We start from the raw sequence: 20,569 nt of genomic DNA, 5'->3' as shown, positions 1-20,569 counted from the left end.
GTTGGATCCAGATGGAGTTGTGTGCAACCGGGCCAGGGGATGCAGACTTCCTCGCCCCCTCCTCCCTACGGCAGCCCCTCCGCCCCCCCCCCCGAAAATGCTACACAGAGTGTCTGGGGACCCTGCTGAATGGGGTGAGCTGTGATGTGTGGCATGGGAATCCCTGAAAATCGGCTGGAGACACTTCCTATGAGTGGAGCCTTTCCATCACTGAGAGCCACGCCCCAGATCTAGCCCCTTCTGTTTGAAGTCGCAGGCTTAGAGTCAGGGTGCCCCTGGTCACTAATTACTGGGGGCAAACCTCACGGGGCCCAACAATCCCATCATACCTTGTGTATGAGCAATCCATGGCCCACCGGCCAGGGCTACCTCCTGATAAGAGCCCACACCCCTGGCAAGATGGCTGCCAGATCTCCCAAGCTAGTGGTCCACCCACTCGTTACCCTGGCTGTGGGCTTTCCTAGCTGCAGCGTCTGAATCCAGGAAGCCGGCTGCCATTCCAGTTCTCCCACAATGCCCTGGAGAGATGCTGCAGGGCATTCTGGGAAAATTAAAAGGGAGGCTGGCTTCCCAGCTGCTGCTTCCAGATCAGCCCAACACCGGGGGATCGGACAAGCGTCAGCAGTGCTCTTGGGCAGTGGTGGCTGGTGGCTTGATGTCAATGGGCACAGAATCTGCTCTGGGTTTCAGTCGGAACCAGGCAGAACTCTAAAGGAGCTCTCCGAGGTGCTTCACAGAGAATCTGCTGCAGGTTTCAGTCGGAGCCAGGCAGAACTCTAAGGAGCTCTCCGAGGTGCTTCACAGAGAATTTGCTCCTGGTTTCAGTCGGAACCAGGCAGAACTCTAAGGAGCTCTCCGAGGTGCTTCACAGAGAATCTGCTCCGGGTTTCAGTCGGAACCAGGCAGAACTCTAAGGAGCTCTCCGAGGTGCTTCACAGAGAATTTGCTCCTGGTTTCAGTCGGAACCAGGCAGAACTCTAAGGAGCTCTCCGAGGTGCTTCACAGAGAATTTGCTCCTGGTTTCAGTCGGAACCAGGCAGAACTCTAAGGAGCTCTCCGAGGTGCTTCACAGAGAATCTGCTCCGGGTTTCAGTCGGAACCAGGCAGAACACTAAGGAGCTCTCCGAGGTGCTCAGCATCTTGGATAGAATGATAGAATCATAGAATAGTAGGGCTGGAAGGGGCCTACAAGGCCATAGGGTCCAACCCCCTGCTCAGTGCAGGAATCCAAGTCAGAGCATCCCTGAGAGATGGCTGTCCAGCCTCGCCTTGAATGCCTCCAGTGTGGGGGAGCCCACCGCCTCCCTAGGTCATGCGTTCCATTGTTGTATTGCTCTAACAGACAGGAAGTTTCTCCTGATGTTCAGCCGGAATCTGGCTTCCTGTCGCTTGAGCCCAGGATTCCGTGTCCTGCACTCTGGGATGATGGAGAAGAGATCCTGGCCTTCCTCTCTGTGACAGCCTTTCAAGTACTTGAAGAGTGCTATCATATAATATATGATAGCTGTCATATTTAAAGGATAGCTCCTTTAGAGTTCTGACTGGTTCAAACTGAAACCCAGAATGGATTCATTGCCCCACTGACTTCGGAGCCACCAGCTTCCACTGCTCTTGGGCCCTGCTCAAGTACTCAGACCCGAGCAGCTGCTTGGGGGCGCTGGGCACAGAGTCTGGGCCTGCTGCAGGGGGGTGCTGTGCAAGACAGAATACTGGGCTAAACGGATTTTGCTTGTGGTCCTTGGATCAGGTCTGGCTGTCATACACTCTTATCACAGGGGCTTTGAACCTCTTTCAGCCCAAGGTCTGATTTCAGTTTCGGAGGAGCTCTCGGGGGCTGCATTCCAGGGGTGGGTGGGACCAAAGACAAAAAGGGTGGGGCCAAAAATGCCATCCTGTTTGAGCTTACAGCTCTTCCTGCCAGTCACTAAGCCTTAGGGGGGGCATTTCAGCCTTTTATTGTTGGGGGAAACCAGAGCAAAAGCTGGAACACCACCCAATTATTGGCAGTCCGAGGAAAGGGGGCGTGACCATCTGGGGAACCTGGAGGGCTGAATTTGGCCCACGAGCCTGGGATTCCCCACCCCTGCCCTACCGCCTATAATCTCACTCCCTGAGGCGGCCACCACACTTTAAGGCCGGTTCCACGGAGAGGAGCCAACGCCCAGCCACATAAAGTGGCTACTGCTGTCCAGCGGCCGTCTGGCCATCGCCCTGATTGTTCCCTCGCCACTCTGACGGCCCCGAGTTTTGGGAGGAGCGCTTCGGGGCCGACCCCTGTGTGGCCGGCGGCATCTTGTCACATCAGGCTGCATCTGTTCCTGTGCAGCGCCCCCTGGAGGCGCATGGCAGGGTGGTGGTTCTTGCAGCCGTGGGCCACAGCACTGCAAATCAGCTCCTTGAAGAGGAGGACGATGTGCCAGTTGTATTTGGCTGAACACTCCAGGTAGCCGCACTTCCAACTCTTCTTCACGAGCATCGAGAGCGTCCGCCGGGGCGTGAAGCGATGCCTCTGCAGGTCCCGCTTGTTCCCCACTACGATGATGGGGGCTTCGCCGGTGCTGCTCGTCCTGGGAAGCCAGGGGCAAAGGCAGTCCAAATCATTCCATCCCAGGGGCAAATCATCCAGCCAGCCAGCCAGCCAACCAGCCATCCATCCAGCCAGCCATCCTATTTCTATACTGTCCGATAGCCAAAGCTTCCTGGGTGGTTTACAAAGATTCAAACCCTGAAACTACAATATAGTAACATAACAGAAACATTTGCACACAAAAATCTAGAATGATTTTACACAAACTCCAATCAACTTGGCAGGACCCATTAAAAATGTCATGATATGTTGTCAAATGCCTGGGAGTAGAGGAAGGCCTCAACCTGGCACCAAAAAGAGGACAGGGAGAGTGTTCCATAATTGGGGGGGGCACTCTCCCTTCAAAGAATGCTACCACAGTGCGCGCGCACACCCTCAGCTTGCGGGACTAAACAAACAAGCCACACCGCTGGAGGGGCAGGACCAAGCTGTGGATTGGGTAGTAGGGAGTTAATCTGCCCTACTGACCCACAACAAAGGGCGACCATGTCTCAGGATGCTGGACAAATAAATATTTCATTCCGAGCCAAGGGGAAATATTATTCCAAATGTTTTTATATGATTTGCATTTGGCTTGTCCTATTGGCCTAGTATTTGCATGCAGCCCCCATTGCACCCCAATATGCCCCCCCACTGCCCCAATCACCTAAAAAAAAAAATAGGGGGGTGCCACTGAAATTTGGTGGGAAACCACTATGGAGGCTTACAAAATTTTATTCATTCATTCATTCATTCATTCATTTCATTTCTATCCCACCCAATAGCCGAAGCTCTCTGAGCAGTTCACAAAAATTAAAACCAAAGAGCACACAATAAAACAACACAAAATATATAAAACGTTAAGACCACGGTAGACAAAGGTAGCTTGCTTTCATGCCAAGACTGAAGCCTGGGCTGGGAGAGTTTGGGGAATGGGGTGGAGTGGCCCCTGGGCCATCTGAAGTTGCTCATCCCTGTTGGAGAAGAAGAAGAGCATTGTGGGAGATCAGGGAGGAGGGTGGAAATAGCTCACTGGAGAAATCAGCAGAGCCCCTGTGCTTAAAAATAAAATATAATTCCGCATAACCCAAACGCTGCACTCTAGAAATTTAGCAAATTTGCATATGTTTCCTCTATGTGCATAATTTATTCTGCTGGTCATGCTGAGGGGTAAGGGACTGTGCAGGGCAGTGAACCTCTGACTCCTGGCAATTCAACTCAGCCCTTCCCCAGCTTTGCCGGTTTCACTATGCGTCGCCCACACACGTCAAGAAATAATGTCGTGGCCATGAGGACTAGCAACTTGCTAATTTCAGTCTAATGGGGAAAAGCTGAGGTTCTTAGGTTCTCTGCCCAGGATCAAATCCTCTGGCTTTTCTGCTCTGGAGGGAGGGACTCCTCATTTCTTAGGGAGAGATTTTTCAGAATGCGATTGAAAGGCCAATTTGGGGGTAAAATATGGGTACATACATTTGGGAGCGCTGATTTTAAGGAACGACCGCAAGCAGAATCTTCAGACTTTTGCCAGCACTGTGGTAGAGCATCTGCTTTGCATGCAGAAGGTTCCAGGTTCAAGTAGGACTGGGAAAAACTCCTGCCTGAAACCATGGGGAGCTGCTGCCAGTCAGTGTTGACCATGGGGAGCTGCTGCCAGTCAGTGTTGACCACACTGGCTAGACGGACCCAGGGTCTGACTCAGTGTAAGGCAGCTTCCTAGGTTCCTGTGACATTTATTTTTTATTTATTCATTTATTTAATCAATTTTTATCCCACCTTTTAGGGTGTTCATCCTCCCAAAGCAATCCCCAAACTAACAGTTTAATATGATTACAAGCTACTAAAACAACAACATAGCAAACATTTTATAAAACACAAAACTTTAAAATGACAGCAGCAGACGCAGTGCCATAAAATCATCCAAATGTAGACTGGAATAAAAAAAAGGGGGGTTAGGGTTCTTCTAAAAGCCATCAGAGAGGGGGCCATATGTATTTCGGGTTGGGGATATCACAGATTTGGGCTGGGGACACCACAGAGAAGGCGCTGTCCCAGTGATTAGCATAAAATAAACTAAAAGCTGGCAACGTTATAGTTATTTGGGAGTTTGGGGCCAGCGGTCTAGATAATGAGGGCCATGTTTGCTTTAAAATGTTAGCACTTTTGCCCTTTGATCCTAATTCCGCCAGTGTGATGGTTTGTTTGTTTAAATGTGCCAGGATCCAAATTACTGCCTGCCTTGTCCATATGCTCAAGGTAGCTTTGGAATGACGTTTCTCAAACAGCAGCTCTCCTTGTAGCCTGGCAAACCAATTCTGGAAAATGAGAGAAACTTCAGGAGTTTGAAGGGGGAAAGAAGTTAAAAACCCCTTTGACACACTCAAGCCCTTTCTCTCTCACACGGTGCATTCCTATGCATGTTTACTCAGAGGTAAATCCCACTGAATTGATGGGCTGACTCCCAACATTTGATTTTTGGATTGGGTTCTCAATCTGGCAGAAAGACATCATCAATCATCATCATCAAGGAACCTAAGGCAGCTTCCACAGCCCTCCTCCCTATTTTTTCCTCACAACAACCCTGTGAGGGAAGGCTGAGAGCCAGTGACTGCCCCGAAGCCATGGCTGAGTGGGGATTAGAACCAGATCTCCCAAGTCCCAGTCCAACACTCTAACCACTACACCACACTGGCTCTCGCTCCCCATCTACCACCCGCAAATCCTTGGCCTCCTTCTCGCCTTGTGCTCACCTGTTCTCCTGTATCTGCTGACGGATCATTTTGACGTACTCAAAGCTTTCGGGAGTGCAGATGTCATAGACCAGTACGTAGGCATCGGTATTCCTCAGCCCCCGGCACTTTAGGTCCAACCATTCCTGGTGAGGGAGAAGAAGACATGAATTTCTGGTTCAAGGGAAGTGGGAATTTCCAAAAGAGGAGCTAAGAGGGAGGTTGTAGCTGTGTCCAGCTGGAGAAAGAAGATAGGAAGCAAAAGAACATAGCTGCAGAAGAAGATCTCCTCCATGACTAGGACCAGGATATCTGAAGGACCACCGTCTCCTGCATGAACCTGCCCATCAGTTATGATCATCACCAGGGCTCCTGCCCTGTGTTCTGCCACCAAGGGAGGTGTGGCTAGTCACACAAGATAGGGCTTCTTGGTGGTAGCAGTCTGGTTCTGGAACTCTCTCCCAAGAGAGTGGCTAAAGTGGCCCCTTCATTGAAGGCTTTAAGACAGGAAATCAAATGATTTTTATTTCACTGGGCTTTTAATAGATTTTAATGATATGTTAATTGTGCTGGCTGTTTTTTGTTTTTGTTTTTTAAATTTTGTCATTTTTATAGTGGTTTTAATGCTCTCATTTTTATGACCAGGATTGTGTTTTATCATTGTGAACCAACTTGGGGTGGTGGTGGTTTATGCAGGCTGAAAGGTGGTATATAAATGTTTATATAAATAAAATGTAAGTATTTATTTCTTTATTTAAACGTTTTATAACATCCCTCATCAAAATTCATCCCAAAGCAGTTCAGAATGCTGAAAACAACAATGAACATATACAGAAAACCAGAAATAAAAGATGAGACCGGTAAATAAGTCCACAATATGTATGTATGTATGTATGTATGTATGTATGTAAGTATTATAGAATATGGCATTTCTTTGGATCAGCTCATCCTCCTTTTGAATTTTATCAACAGCTCAGAACTTAAAGAGCACAAGGAATTAATGTCTTATATGTCTGTCTGTTGCTAGGTTATTGTATGTGAAGAATGGGAGATCTCAAGAGCTTCCTTCTGTGAAAGATAGGTATGATAAAATGGGGCTAATTCATTATAGTAGAACAAAAAGAATAGACAGGGATGGGATACCTTTAAAGAAAAGTGGAACCTTTTTATTGATCTTTATAAAGAGAACTTAATATATCCTAACATGGGGTTCTAGCCAATGTTAGTCCTACTTAGAGTAGGAAATTAAGTCCCATTAATTTCAATGGGTGTACTCTAAGTAGGACCAGCACTGAATGCAGCCTATGAATGGTTATTTTTCTTTATAGTTTTGCTGAAATCATATGTTAATAAAATAAGGAACAATACTGTAAATCTTTCTTTCTTTCTTTCTTTCTTTCTTTCTTTCTTTCTTTCTTTCTTTCTTTCTCCTTATTCACTGTATTTTACTGAAGCTAATTTAGAGGATCATTGGAACAAGATGTGAATTCTGTTTATGTTGCACAACGTAATGAATTGGTTTTATTGTTGTTGTTGTTGTTGTTCAGTCGTTCAGTCGTGTCCGACTCTTCATGACCCCGTGGACCGTAGCACGCCAGGCCTTCCTGTCCTCTGCTCTCTCCTGGAGTGTGCTCAGGTTCATATTCATTGCATCGGTGATGCTATCTAGCCATCTCATCCTCTGCCGTCCCCTTCTCCTTTTGCCTTCAATCTTTCCCAGGATCAGGGTCTTTTCCAGTTACTTTTCTCTTTGCATTAGGTGGCCAAAATATTTGAGCTTCAGTATCTGCCCTTCCAATGAGCACTCAGGGTTGATTTCCTTTAGGATGGACTGATTTGACCTCCTTGTAGTCCAGGGGACTCGTAAGAGTCTTCTCCAGCACCACAGTTCGAAAGCATCGATTCTTCGGCGCTCAGCCTTCCTTATAGTCCAGCTCTCACAGCCATACGTTGCTACTGGGAAAACCATAGCTTTGATTAGACGGACCTTTGTCGGCAAGGTGATGTCTCTGCTTCTTACTATGCTGTCTAGGTTTGCCATAGCTTTCCTCCCAAGGAGCAAGCGTCTTTTAATTTCATGGCTACAGTCACCGTCTGCGGTGATCTTGGAGCCCAAGAAAGTAAAATCTGTCACTGCTTCCATTTCTTCCCCTTCTATATGCCAGGAAGTGATGGGGCCAGATGCCATGATCTTCGTTTTTTTAATGTTGAGTTTCAAACCAGCTTTTGCACTCTCCATTGGTTTTATATTACTTCTTAAAAACAAACAATAAAACACAGTCTTTAAAATAAGCAAAATGTACTTTAAAAGCCTGAGCTTTGAAACACAATCCTATGCAAGTCTATTCAGAAGTAAATTCCACTGAGTTCAATGGGACTTACTCCCAGGTAAGTGAGCATAGGGTTGCAACCTAAAAAGGGGGTTGCCTGATGCCTAAAAGAAAGCAACTTTGGCATCAGAAAGGCCTTATAGGCGAGGCATTCTATAATGTTGGGTGTTGTAGATGAAAAAGTCCTCTCCACAATCGCTATAGCTGCATCCAGCATTGCAGAGCCTGCACTGAGCGGGGTGGAGTAGGGATGGACTAGATGGTCTCTAAAGTCCCTTTCAGGTCAATACGATATGTGAGTAAATGGTCCTTCAAGTACCTGGTGCTTGAAAGGTGAACACCAACATTTTGGATTGGGCTCGGAAGCTGACTTGCAACCGGCCCAGCTCTTTTAAAACTGATGACATGAGGTCTGAATGGGCTGTGAGCCATTAAAATTCTGGCAGCTGAACTCTGAACTAACTGAAGCTTCCAAACCATCTTCAGCGGCAGCCCCACTTACAACACCCTGCAGTGATCGAGCTGGGAGGTTACCAGGGCAACACGATCCGAGCCTTGGAGTGGTCGCATCCTGCAATCCAGCCAAAGCTTTAACCCCTTTAATCCTGCAACATGGAACCCCCAGAAGGGCTGGAAGGGATGGGAGGAAAAGCAGACATGACCTGGGGCTCCTAGGGGTGGCCCCTCCTGTTCCCAAGTGCCACCAGAAAGGCCTTTGAGGAAGCATGTACTGTAATACAATAAAAGTGGGTTTCTTTTTTTCAAGCATTTTTATCTGAGAGTTAAAAAAAAAAGGCTCCCCGAGTGGCCTCCAAGAATCAGTAAAGACACCCTCCCTGCCTTGAGGCTTACAATCTAAACAGACACGGGACAGGAGGAAAAGGGATCAGGAGGGAGGAGGAAAACAGCACAAGGGGGATGCTTGATTCAGTTGCCCAGATGGCTACGAATACGCCTATTCAGGATCCAGTGGTACTCAGCTTTGCGCTGCATCAACTGTCCTGGGCTGGGCTGTTTTTTGCTGGGCTGTTCCCCTTCTTCGTCCTTCTCTTTTGCAGTTTCTCTTCTCCTTCTGCATTCAAGCTAGTGAAATGGCTTTGCCTGCTGGAGTTATGGTCCCATTTAGGAGACGGCGCTGTCTGCAGGGTTTGTGCTGGGTGGCCCTGTAACATTTCTACCTCATCTGATCTCGGAAGCTAAGCAGGGTCAGCCCTGGTTAGTACTTGGAAGGGAGACCACCTGGGAATCAGGCTTCCTGCATTGAGCGGGGGAATGGACTCGATGGTCTTGTAGGCCCCTTCCGACCTTTTGATTCTGTGAAATCCCTCAGCCTGAGAACGATTTAAAACACATTGACTCACAAGCACACCAGCCACAGCTCTCCTCTCTCAGAGTCTCATGCTAGCCTTGGCCAGCAGCTGGCACCCCTGAGGGGAGCAGAACATTTTCTTTCACACAACTCATAAATTCAATGGAAGTAACTCTTCGTGTGAACAAGTGGGGCTCGCATGTCTTGTCAGGGTCCTAGCCAGCTCTTCCCTCCGAGCAGGGGCACCCACCTCTACCTTATCCCATGCGGCTGCATTTTCTCTTTTCCAGCTGTCACTTTACAATCTGTGGCTATTGGCCATTTTCAGTCTGGTTTGGGGGTTTATTTGTTTGTTTTGCTCTCTTATTTAATTTTTCTTTTCTTTCCTCATTGTGATACATCCCTGTTATTTCTCGGTGGCCCTATACTGGCTACAGCCCTGGTCTGGAGTGAGATGATGCACCTAAACATCAAAATACATTAAAATCCATCATCCTGCCCACATAAGGATTTAAATGAGACAGGTAAAAAACCTTCCTTTCTGTTATTATAATTAGGGTTCCTGCAAATTGAGGGGGGGGGGGTGTTGTCCCTCATCCAGTGGAGGCTGATGGCTCCAATGTCAGTGGGGCACTGGATCCACGCTGGGTTTCAATCAGAACCAATCAGATCTCTAGAGGAGCTATCACCGGACAACTGCCCCAAAGTTCTACCTGAGACAGTGCAGGCTGGTGGCTCCAATGTCAGCAGGGTGGTGAATCCACTCTGGGTTTCAGTCAAAACTCAAAAGGAGCTATCCAAAGTACAAAAGTACCTTGGATAGCTCCTTTAGAGTTCTGACCATTTCTGGCTGAAACCTGGAGTGGATTTACCACCCCACTGACATCGGAGCCACCAGCCTGCACTGCCCTCATCTCAGTAGCAAAGCCCATGCCCTGGCCAGCATGCCTAAAGTCTTAGTTCTGATCCTGGCATCTCCAGTCAAAAAGGAACTCAGTGAAGAAAGACCCTTCCCCTCTTCCTGAGATGTTGGGGAGCTGCCAGAAGTCAGAGCAAACCACCCTGGCCTAGATGGCATCTGCATCAGCCATGTTCAATCGGTGCAGCTATTCGCAGCATGGAGAAGACCGCAATGTCCCTGGTTGCCATGTAGCTGCCAGAGATGAGGGGCCCTTCAGAAAAAAAAGAGGTGGCAACCCTAATTCAGCACCAACGGGGTTGAATACAGAGGGGCTCAAAGCCAGACCTTTAAGAGCAAAGCACTCACAACTCTGGTACTCTAAAATCTGGGCCTGGATGGAAGAATCTGCCCATCACGGTTACCCCCACATACGATGTTTTCTTAATCTCAAGTTCTTTCTGTCCTGTCTATGAAGAAATTCTGTAAGTTCCTATCCTAAACAGAACTGGACCAAATTCTCTCTAGGATAAGGTGGCCATGCCTCGGTGGTTCTTGAGTCCCCTTTACTCAGAGCTCAAAGTCCTTCTGTCCTCCACAGCCCCAGGCCAAATGATAAGACCAGTTGTGTTTCGCTTATTTCCTCTGCATTAGGCCTGGGGGCCAAATCTGGCCCTCCTGGGATCCCCAGATGGCCACGCCCCTGCCCCCCCCCACCAATCATGTAATGCTTTCCTGGCTTTTGTGCCGTTTTTTCCCCATTCTGAAAGGCTGGATTCCCTCTCCTAAGACTCAAATACTGGCAGCTTTACACTAGTGTAAAGCATTCTAGCTTTACACTAGAATAGGCAGGAATGCTTGGCCCTGCCCACCACTGGCATGCAGCCCCCGAGAGCGTTTCTGAGCTGGAACTTGGCCCTGGGGCTGGCAGAGGTTCCCAACCTTCCTCTTCCCTCCAGCATTCTTCCAGCTGGCCCCAGCATCTGCACCTTCCTGGCCTGTGTCCCAGGGCCAGACTGGATGTTATGTTATCCATGTCTTTAGCCCTTGCATGGCAAGTTTTTAAAAATAAAATGCTGGAGCACGATGTGTGGGGCAGAACCAGATTGGGAGATCAATCTTTAATCCTCTGCCTTGGTGGAGGCAGATGGTATCCATACAATTAGTCAACTAAGGGTGCACTCCTATGCATGTTTAGACAGACAAAAGGCCTACAACTTCCAGCATGCCCCAGAAAGAAAGAAAGAAAGAAAGAAAGAAAGAAAGAAAGAAAGAAAGAAAGAAGAAAGAGGAAGGAAGGAAGGAAGGAAGGAAGGAAGGAAGGAAGGAAGGAAAAAAAGAAAGAAAGAAAGAAAGAAAGAGGAGGAAAGAGAAAGAAAGAAAGAAAGAAAGAAAGAGAAAGAAAGAAAGAAAGAAAGAGAAAGAGAAAGAGAAAGAGAGAAGGAAAGAGAAAGAAAGAAAGAAAGAAAGAAAGAGAAAGAAAGAAAGAAAGAAAGGGAAAGAAAGAAAGAAAGAAAGAGAAAGAAAGAAAGAAAGAAAGAAAGAAAGAGTAGGAGAAGTCAGGCAGGCAGGGGAGAGAGAGAGAGAGAGAGAGAAGGGAGGAAGGAAAGAAGGAAGGAAGGAAGGAAGGAAGGAACAAATGAAAGAAGGGAGGGAGGGAATCTGTTTTTCCATTTCCACAATACCATGACCAACCCCATGGAATGGGCCAAGCTACAGATGAAAATGAAACAGGTTTGCTGGCAAACAAATGAATGAGTGCTGTAGGAATATGAACAAAAGGGCTATAGCAGCCCAACCCTCCAGATGTTTGGAATTTCAGTTCCCATCAGCCTCAGCCAGCATGGCTAATGGTCAGGAATGCTGTGAGTTGTAGTCCAAAACATCAGATGTTGGGGAAGCCTGGGTTAGAATTAGGGCTGCAGCCATGACATTGCAATCCTAGGCATGTATCTTGAGTTCCATGGGACTTACTCCTAGGTAAGTGTGCAGAGGACGGCAGCCTAAATCAGCTTAAAATGCCAGTACGTTTCTTATTTAACAGAGGTGTACAGTTGCAGGGGGGGTCAGACTGCAGCCCTATATCCACTTACCTTGGAGTAAGCCCCACTGAACTCAGTGAGGTTTACTGCTGAGTAAGGAAGACACATATGGCTCTATGCTACCTCCAGTACCATGGGCAGTGAGCCTGTGTACACCAGTTGCTGTGGAACATGGGCGGGAGGGTGCTGCTGCACTCCTGTCTTGCTTGTGGGCTTCCCGTGGGCAGCTGGTTGGCCACTGTGTGAACAGAATGCTGGACTAGATGGACCTTGGTCTGATCCAGCAGGGCTCTTCTCATGTTCTTATAGGATTGTGCTATTATTCAATTAATCAATTTGATTAAGGTGCAGCCCGATGCATGTTCAGACCGAAAAAGAGTCCTACAACTCCCAGCATTCCCCAGGCAGCATGGCTCTGTGGAATGCAGAGATGACTCAGGTAGGGATGTACGAATCTTTCCAATCTGGGGCATCCGTGGTGATGGGGGGGGGGGTTGCGGTAGCTGTGATAGGCTACGTATATATTTACGTAGCCTATCACGGCAAAAGGCAGGGACGCAAACGGTGTAGCGGCTGCCATTTGCGTCCCTGCCTTTTGCCGTGATAGGCTACGTAGATATTTATTTATTTATTATTAAATTTATTAATCGCCTATCTGGCTGGTCACCCAGCCACTCTGGGAGATGAAGGGCAAGTATATACTATGTATATATAGTAGTATATACGATAGTATATACTACGTAGTAGTATATACGATAGTATATACTACGTAAGTATAGGATACTTATAGTAGCCTATCACAGCTTGGCAGGGACGCAAATGGCGGCCGGCGTGGCGACCACTGTTTGCGGCCGCAGCCTGGCAGCAGCCAGGAGATGACCCGGAGCCATCGCCGCTGCAGCTGCCACCAGAGCTGCCGCCACTGCCAGGTAGGCTCCATCCCGGGGGATTCCACGGGGTGGCGGGGGGGATTGCCCCCTTCTGCCACAGACTCTGGGGGGCTGGATTCTAAAGAATCCGGCCTCACTGGAGTCCGTGGCGGAATTCTCCAACATCCCTAGACTTGGGTGGTTGACACGATCGTGCCCAAGCGCCCTCTCCCTCTGAGCAGAGCCCAGTCAGCTCTTTGGTATACACCTGAGCTGAGGGCAATGAAGCAAGGGGGGAGATGGCTAGAATGCAGGTAGAGGAAAACTCATGCCGAGTCTGACCGAACACAGATTATCGAGCCTACTCTGTGGCGGTGAGGGTGGCAAAGAGAGAGTTCTTTTCCACCGACATTTCTTCTCAGTGTCGTCCAGCAGAGCTTGTCTGAGTGGTTCGCAGCTGGTTACATTCTGGGCCAGGGAGAGAGACTGTGGAACCCTCAGTTGCATGCTGTGATGAGTTTGAAAATAAGTTGCACAGATTCGTCATGAATTGGACACCACGATTAATGCAGTTTCATTGGTGGAGGCGTTCAGAGCACCGTCTGGTCCAGTTTTATTGGATGAGTTTCAGTTATTGAGGCCTGAGGATGCGGACAAGGTGCTTGGCCACGTCCGATCGACCACTTGTGTGCTCGACCTTGCCCTTCATGGCTTATTACATCAAACAAGGAGGGGATGTCTGGCTGGGTCCAGGAGGTTGTAAATTCCTCCTTGAGAGAAGGAGTGGTGCTGGCCTCTTTAAAAGAGGTGCTAATTAGACCACTCCTGAAAAAGCCTAACCTGGACCCCGAGGACGTTAACAATTATAGGCCAGTGGCCAACATCCCCTTCCTGGGCAAGGTGCTTGAGCAGGTGGTTGCAGGACAGCTCCAGGCACTCTTGAACGAAACAGATTATCTAGATTCATTTCAATCGGGCTTGAGCCCTGGTTTTGGAAAGGAAACTGCCTTGGTCGCCCTGTCGGATGACCTCTGCCGGGAGAGGGACAGAGAGTGTGACCCTGTTGATTCTCCTGGACCTCTCAGTGGCTTTCGATACCATCAACCATGGTATCCTTCTGGAGAGGTTGTCTGGGTTGGGAGTTGGAGGCACTGCACTGCAATGGTTCCACTCCTACTTGGGTGGCTGATTCCAGAAGGTGGTGCTGGGGGATTATTGCTCTGTGCCATGGCAATTGTGCCATGGGGTTCCACAGGGCTCTATTTTATCCCCCCTGCTGTTCAACATCTACAAAAACTGCTAGGGGAAGTTATCCTGGGCATGGTAATGGACTGGATGAGAGCCAATAAACTGAAACTCAATCCCAAAAAGACAGAGGTACTGTTAGTGGGTGGTTCGTCTGCCCGGCTAGGTGATATTCAACCTGTTCTGGAGAGGGTTGCACTCCCCCTAAAGGATCACATTCATAGTTTAGGGGTGCTCTTGGATCCAGACCTGTCACTTGAGGCACAGGTGAACTCAGTGGCATGGAGCACTTTTTATGAGCTTAGGCTGGAATACCAACTACACCGTTATCTGGACAGAGATAGCCTAGCTACAGTTATCCATGCTCTGACAACTTCTCATCTAGATTGCTGCAGTGCGTTATACATGGGGCTGCCTTTGAAAATGGTCCGGAAACTTCAGCTGGTCCAAAACAGGGCAGCAAGATTGTTAACAGGGACTGGCCAACGAGCTCATATTACACAATACTTTGCCAGCTGCACTGGCTGCCAGTCCATTTCCAGGCCCGATTCAAAGTGCTGGTGTTAACATTCAAAGCCCTTAATGGCTTGGGGCCAGGTTATCTGAAGGATCACCTCCTCCCATATGTGCCCGCCTGGACCTTAAGATCATCCTCAGCGGCCCTTCTCCGTGAGCCCCTGCCAAAGGAAGTGAGGCAGGTGGTTACTAGGAAGAGGGCTTTTTCTGCTGTGGCACCCCGGCTGTGGAAAGAGCTCCCTAGTGAGGTTTGCCTTACACCCACATTGTATTCCTTCTGGCATCAGGTGAAGACCTTTTTATTTTCCCAGGCATTTTATCATTTTAGCTTTCTAGACTTTTAGCTTTGCTGTTTTAAATCTGTATTTTAAATCCCTGCTTTGCTGCTAGGTTTTATTCTGGTTTTATTCTGCTTGCATTGTTATACTGTGGTTTTAATGTTTTATATATTTTATATTGTTTTATTGTGTGCTCTTTGGTTTTAATTTTTGTGAACTGCCCAGGGAGCTTCGGCTATTGGGCAGTATATAAATGAAATGGAATGAATGAATGAATGAATAAATAAATAAATAAATAAAATGCTGGGAGTTGTAGGACTTTTTTTCTGTCTAAACATACATAGGACTGTGCCCTTAGTTGATTGGGGCAATGTTCAAGAATGCTGGAAGTTGTAGTCTACAACTTCTGGAGGGCCACCCACATTGACTTCCCTCAGTTAACTCACTCTCCTAGATATAAAGAATGCTTTCCTAATGCAAAATGGTTCTTTCCCACAGACATATACCAAACAGTGCATAGAACTGTTTCTATGCACCATGAACTTTTAGAATTAGATTAAGAAGGGAGAAAGAAAGGTTGGGGGAAAGAAGAACCACACTGGGAAAAATAATACTTTCTTAGCATCCTAAATTGATGACAGTATTCCAGCTGAGCTATTTAAAATCCTAAAAGATGATGCTGTTAAAGTGCTGCACTCAATATGCCAACAAATTTGGAACACTCAACAATGGCCACAAGACTGGAAAAGGTCAGTTTACATTCCAATTCCAAAGAAGGGCAACGCCAAAGAGTGTTCAAACTACCGCACAATTGCGCTCATTTCACATGCCAGCAAGGTGATGCTCAAAAGCCTACAAGCTAGGCTTCAGCAGTATGCGAACCGAGAACTACCGGAAGTACAAGCTGGGTTTCGAAGAGGCAGAGGAACTAGAGATCAAATTGCCAACATTCGCTGGATCATGGAGAAAGCAAGAGAATTCCAGAAAAACGTCTATTTCTGCTTCATTGACTACGCGAAAGCCTTTGATTGTGTGGATCACAACAAACTGTGGCAAATTCTTAAAGTGATGGGAGTACCAGACCACCTTACCTGTCTCCTGAGAAACCTGTACGAGGGTCAAGAAGCAACAGTACGAACCAGACATGGAACAACCGAGTGGTTCAAAATTGGGAAAGGAGTACGACAAGGCTGCATATTGTCGCCCTGCTTATTTAACTTATATGCAGAGTACATCATGAGAAATGCCGGGTTGGATGAATCACAGGTTGGAATTAAGATTGCCGGGAGAATTATCAACAACCTCCGATATGCAGACGATACCACCCTAACGGCAGAAAGTGAAGAGGATCTAAAGAGCCTCTTGTGGAGGGTGAAAGAGGAGAGTGCAAAAGCTGGTTTGAAACTCAACATTAAAAAAACGAAGATCATGGCATCTGTCCCCATCACTTCCTGGCATATAGAAGGGGAAGAAATGGAAGCAGTGACAGATTTTACTTTCTTGGGCTCCAAGATCACCGCAGACGGTGACTGTAGCCATGAAATTAAAAGACGCTTGCTCCTTGGGAGGAAAGCTATGGCAAACCTAGACAGCATAGTAAGAAGCAGAGACATCACCTTGCTGACAAAGGTCTGTCTAATCAAAGCTATGTTTTTCCCAGTAGTAATGTATGGCTGTGAGAGCTGGACTATAAGGAAGGCTGAGCGCCGAAGAATGGATGCTTTCGAACTGTGGTGCTGGAGAAGACTCTTACGAGTCCCCTGGACTACAAGGCGGTCCAATCAGTCAATCCTAAAGGAAATCAACCCTGAGTGCTCATTGGAAGGACAGATCCTGAAGCTGAAGCTCAAATATTTTGGCCACCTAATGCGAAGAGAAAACTCCCTGGAAAAGACCGAAGGCAAAAGGAGAAGGGGACGGCAGAGGATGAGATGGCTAGATAGCATCACCAATGCAATGAATATGGACTTGAGCACACTCCGGGAGAGAGTGGAACGTATCACAAGGCTAAATATGAACTTGAGCACGCTCCGGGAGAGAGCGCAGGACAGGAAGGCCTGGCGTGCTATGGTCCGTGGGGTGACGAAGAGTCGGACACGACTGAACGACTGAACAACAACAAAGCATCCTAAAGCTATTAAAGCTACTAAATCTAAAGCAAAATCCCATGAAGATAGAACTTCAAGATCATTCAAATCCCATGGCCTCCAGTTTTGCTCCCTTCACTTTGACTACCATATCTGCCTACTCCAGAAACTTCAGCTGGTCCAGAACAGGGCAGCAAGACTGTTAATGGGTCCTGGCCAACAAGATCACATTACGCCAGTCCATTTCCAGCTGCACTGGCTGCCAGTCCATTTCCGGGCCCGATTCAAACTGCTGGTATAAACATTCAAAGCCCTAAACAGCTCAGGGTCAGGTTGTCTGAAGGATCGCCTCCTCCCATATGTACCAGGCTGGACCCCAAGATCATCTTCAGCGGTCCTTCTCTGTGAGCCCCTGCCCAAGGAAGTGAGGTGGGTGGCTACCAGGAGGAGGGCCTTTTCTGCTGTGGCCCCCCTGCTGTAGAATGAGCTCCCTAGAAAGGTTCACCTACGCTGTACTCCTTTCAGCACCAGATGAAGACCTTTTTATTTTCCCAGCATTTTAGCACTCTAGTCTTTAGCTCTGCTGTTCTAAATCAGTATTTTAAATCTCTGCATTGCTGCTAGGTTTTATTCTGGTTGTACTTTTATATTGTAATTTTAAGCTTTCATATTTTATCATGTTTTATGCTGTACCTTGTGGTTTTAATTTTTGTGACTCGCCCAGAAAGCTTTGGCTATTGGGTGGTATAGAAATGAAATAAAAAATAAGTCCCATTGAGTTCAATGGGGCTTACTCCTAGGTAGGTGGGGAAAGGACTGCTCAGTAAGCTTAAAATGGCCGATTTAACAGAGAAGTGCATTTGGATGGGAGGCAGAAAAGATTATTAGTGGGATCTTACAAACTTCTAGCATTACTTAGGGATATAAGAAGTTGCTCTAGACCAGAAAAGACTGTTTGCCCATCTAGGTCACCATGGCAGTAGCTTTGCAGGGCCTGAAGCAGAGGAGGGTCTTTTCCCATTCCTGCCCCTGACCTTTATAACTGGAGATGGCATAGATTGAACTTGTCTTTTCCATGCAAAGCACGTGCTTTACCTCTGTTTTTTTCCCCTTAGAAAGACAAAATAGACAAAGAAATACCTTTCATCTGCTCGATTTCTGTGGCTGCAAGGACATGCAAGCTTTATGTTATGCAGATGTCTTCACCAGGAAGAATACAGCCTTTCCCTCATAACCAACAAAGGGCCCTGTGGTACAGAGCCTGCAAACTTTTACACCAAGAGAAGGCAATCCAATTTTTAAAGACTGCTTTAAAAAGAATAATCTAAGGGTGCCATGCTATGCATGTTTCAACCGAAAGAAAGTCTGTCTTTTTTCTGTCTAAGCATACATAGGATTGTGCCCTAACTTTCTGGTGTCAATACAATGACACTCTCTACCACAACTTGCCTGTCCTTCACATGTAGAGTTCACCCACATACAGGGGTGCTGCCAGGGCAGGGCTTTGGGGCAGACGTCTGGGGCGTCACTTGGCAAAAGATGCAGGAAGGCCTGTGAAAGCAGCAGCGCTGTCCTACCAGATTTTGAAGCAAGTGAAGTAATATACATTGCCTTCCAAAGCAGGGGTATTGAACCTCTTTCAGCCCGGGTGCTGGATCCAATTTCAGAGAAACTCTGTGGGGAGGAATGCATTCCAATGGTGGGAGGGGCTGAAGGCAAAAGGGGGTGAGGCCAGAATACTCCAAATACCAGGATATTAGCTCAGTGTGATAGAGCCCCCGCTTTGCATGCAGAGGGTCCCAGGTTCGATCCCCAGCTTCTCCAAGTAAGGCTGGAAAAACTCCTTCCTGAAACCCTGGAGAGCTTTCAAGTACTTGAAAGGTTGTCACAGAGAGGAAGGCCAGGATCTCTTCTTGATCATCCCAGAGTGCAGAACACGGAATAATGGGCTTGAGTGACAGGAAGCCAGATTCCGGCTGAACATTAGGAAAAACTTCCTGCCTGTTAGAGCAATACGACAATGGAACCAATCCCCTAGGGAGATGGTGGGCTCTCCCACACCCGAGGCGTTCAAGACAAGGCTGGACAGCCATCTGTCAGGGATGCTCTGACTTGGATTCTTGCATTGAGCAGGGGGTTGGACTCGATGGCCTTGTAGGCCCCTCCCAACCCTACTATTCTATGATTCTATGATTCTGTGAAAATGGGGCCAGGGATTTGGTCCCCTCGGTAACTCCAGAGGGCTGGATTACTTTTTCAGTTTATCTTATATCTGGTATTGTATTTAAAATTTCTGCACTGCTGCTAGCTTCTGTTTGGTTCTGATTTTATTTTTACATTGTAGTTTTAAGCTTTTAACCTTTTTGTAAATATTGTATTTTATTGTCTTACACTTCACAGCTTTAATTGTTGTGAACTGCCCAAAGAACTTCAGCTATTTGGGGGTGTAAAAGTGCGATAAATAAATAAATAAATTTGGTTCCTGGGCCTGCAATTCTACACACTTGATCTAAGGGGGGCAGGGAGACATCCTAAGACACTTGTCAAGAGTTTGAAATTACTTCAAGCCACTGACAAAAAGTTGACAGCCCCAGTGCAGGCTGGTGGCTCCAATGTCAGTGGGGTGGTGAATCCATTCTGGGTTTCAGTCAGAACCAGTCAGGACTCTAAAGGACAGCTATGTTCACAGGCATTCCTGCATCTTCTCCCCCAAAGCCCTACCCTGAGAGTGTCACTGTATTGACACCAGAAAGTTAGGGTGCAATCCTATGTACGTTTAGACAGAAAAAAGTCTTTCTTTCTGTCTAAACATGCATAGAATGGCACCCTTAGATTATTCTTTTTAAAGCAGTCTTTAAAAATTGGATTGCCTTCTCTTGGTGTAAAAGTTTGCAGGCTTTCAAGTACCACAAGGCCCTTTGTTAGGTATAAGGGGAAGGCAGTATTCTTCCTGATGAAGACCTCTGCATAACATAAAAGCTCACATGTCCTTGCAGCCACAGAAATTGAGCCGATGAAAGGTATTTCTTTAGAGTCCTGACTGGTTCGGACTGAAACCCGGAGTAGATTCACTGCCCTGCTGACATCGCAGCCACCAGCCTCCCCTGGACTGTGCTGCACTATGGACCCTCCGGGGGAGCTTGGAGGGGGCGGCGGAGCAAAGGAGCCTGGCACTCACCTGGCAGCTGTTGGCTGGGAAAGCCGTAAGGTAGGGGACATCCAGTATCTTCATGTCGTACATGCTCCCGTTGAAGATGACCGAGGGCCGGTACGTGTAGCGACCCTCCGTCGGGCTATACGTCTCCGTAAAATCCTGGTGCAAGAACTGGCGGATGATGGCGGTTTTGCCCGCCTTCGGGGCTCCCAGGACGGCCACGGTCAGCGTCTCCACCATGGTCCGCTTTCAGCACCCTGGACAGCCCCGGGCTCCTCCCGCCCCGCCCGGCGAGCGGGAGAGGCGGAGGGGAGAAGGATGGTCGGTTTCAAGGCGTCCCCCTCCGAAGCGGCATGATGGCACGGTGGCCGGGGGGGGGGGGGGGAGGCGGCTTCGAGTTTGTGTTGCTCCTCTTGGGGGCGAACCCTGGCTCCGTCCCCCCGTCTTCAGATGCTCCTCCGTTGCCGTGAACGCAAAGCGGCTCCTCCTCCCCCAGCCCCGAACACACAGCCCTCGCCCCCCCTCACCACAGCCCTTCCAGCTCCCCGC

General features: G+C 47.9%; 1 protein-coding gene across 1 annotated transcript; it reads right to left on the bottom strand.

The window, feature by feature from the left end:
* Positions 1–2,296: 2,296 nt before the first annotated feature.
* RASL10A (RAS like family 10 member A) lies at positions 2,297–20,260 on the bottom strand. The gene is made up of 3 exons (XM_084819405.1): positions 20,045–20,260; positions 5,314–5,438; positions 2,297–2,567 (listed from the first exon to the last, which is right to left on the bottom strand). Exons 1-3 carry the CDS (start codon positions 20,258–20,260, stop codon positions 2,297–2,299), a joined length of 612 nt encoding a protein of 203 aa, XP_084675531.1.
* Between the last annotated feature and the right edge of the window lie 309 nt (positions 20,261–20,569).

This window comes from Heloderma suspectum, chromosome 13, assembly GCF_057233095.1.
Source record: "Heloderma suspectum isolate Gila_16-S chromosome 13, 16-S_ref, whole genome shotgun sequence".
Classification (NCBI taxonomy): domain Eukaryota; kingdom Metazoa; phylum Chordata; class Lepidosauria; order Squamata; family Helodermatidae; genus Heloderma; species Heloderma suspectum.
The sequence above is the reverse complement of the archived record's forward strand: the minus strand, read 5'-3'. Positions and strand labels throughout refer to the sequence as shown.

Excerpts from the sequence above, each read along its gene's own strand:
- RASL10A (XM_084819405.1), bottom strand. The coding sequence starts at position 20,260 with ATGGTGGAGACGCTGACCGTGGCCGTCCTGGGAGCCCCGAAGGCGGGC. Across the intron at positions 5,439-20,044 it reads TCCCAGCCAACAGCTGCCAG|GAATGGTTGGACCTAAAGTG; the intron begins GTGAGTGCCAGG and ends CTCCCTCACCAG. Across the intron at positions 2,568-5,313 it reads CAGCAGATACAGGAGAACAG|GACGAGCAGCACCGGCGAAG; the intron begins GTGAGCACAAGG and ends CTGGCTTCCCAG.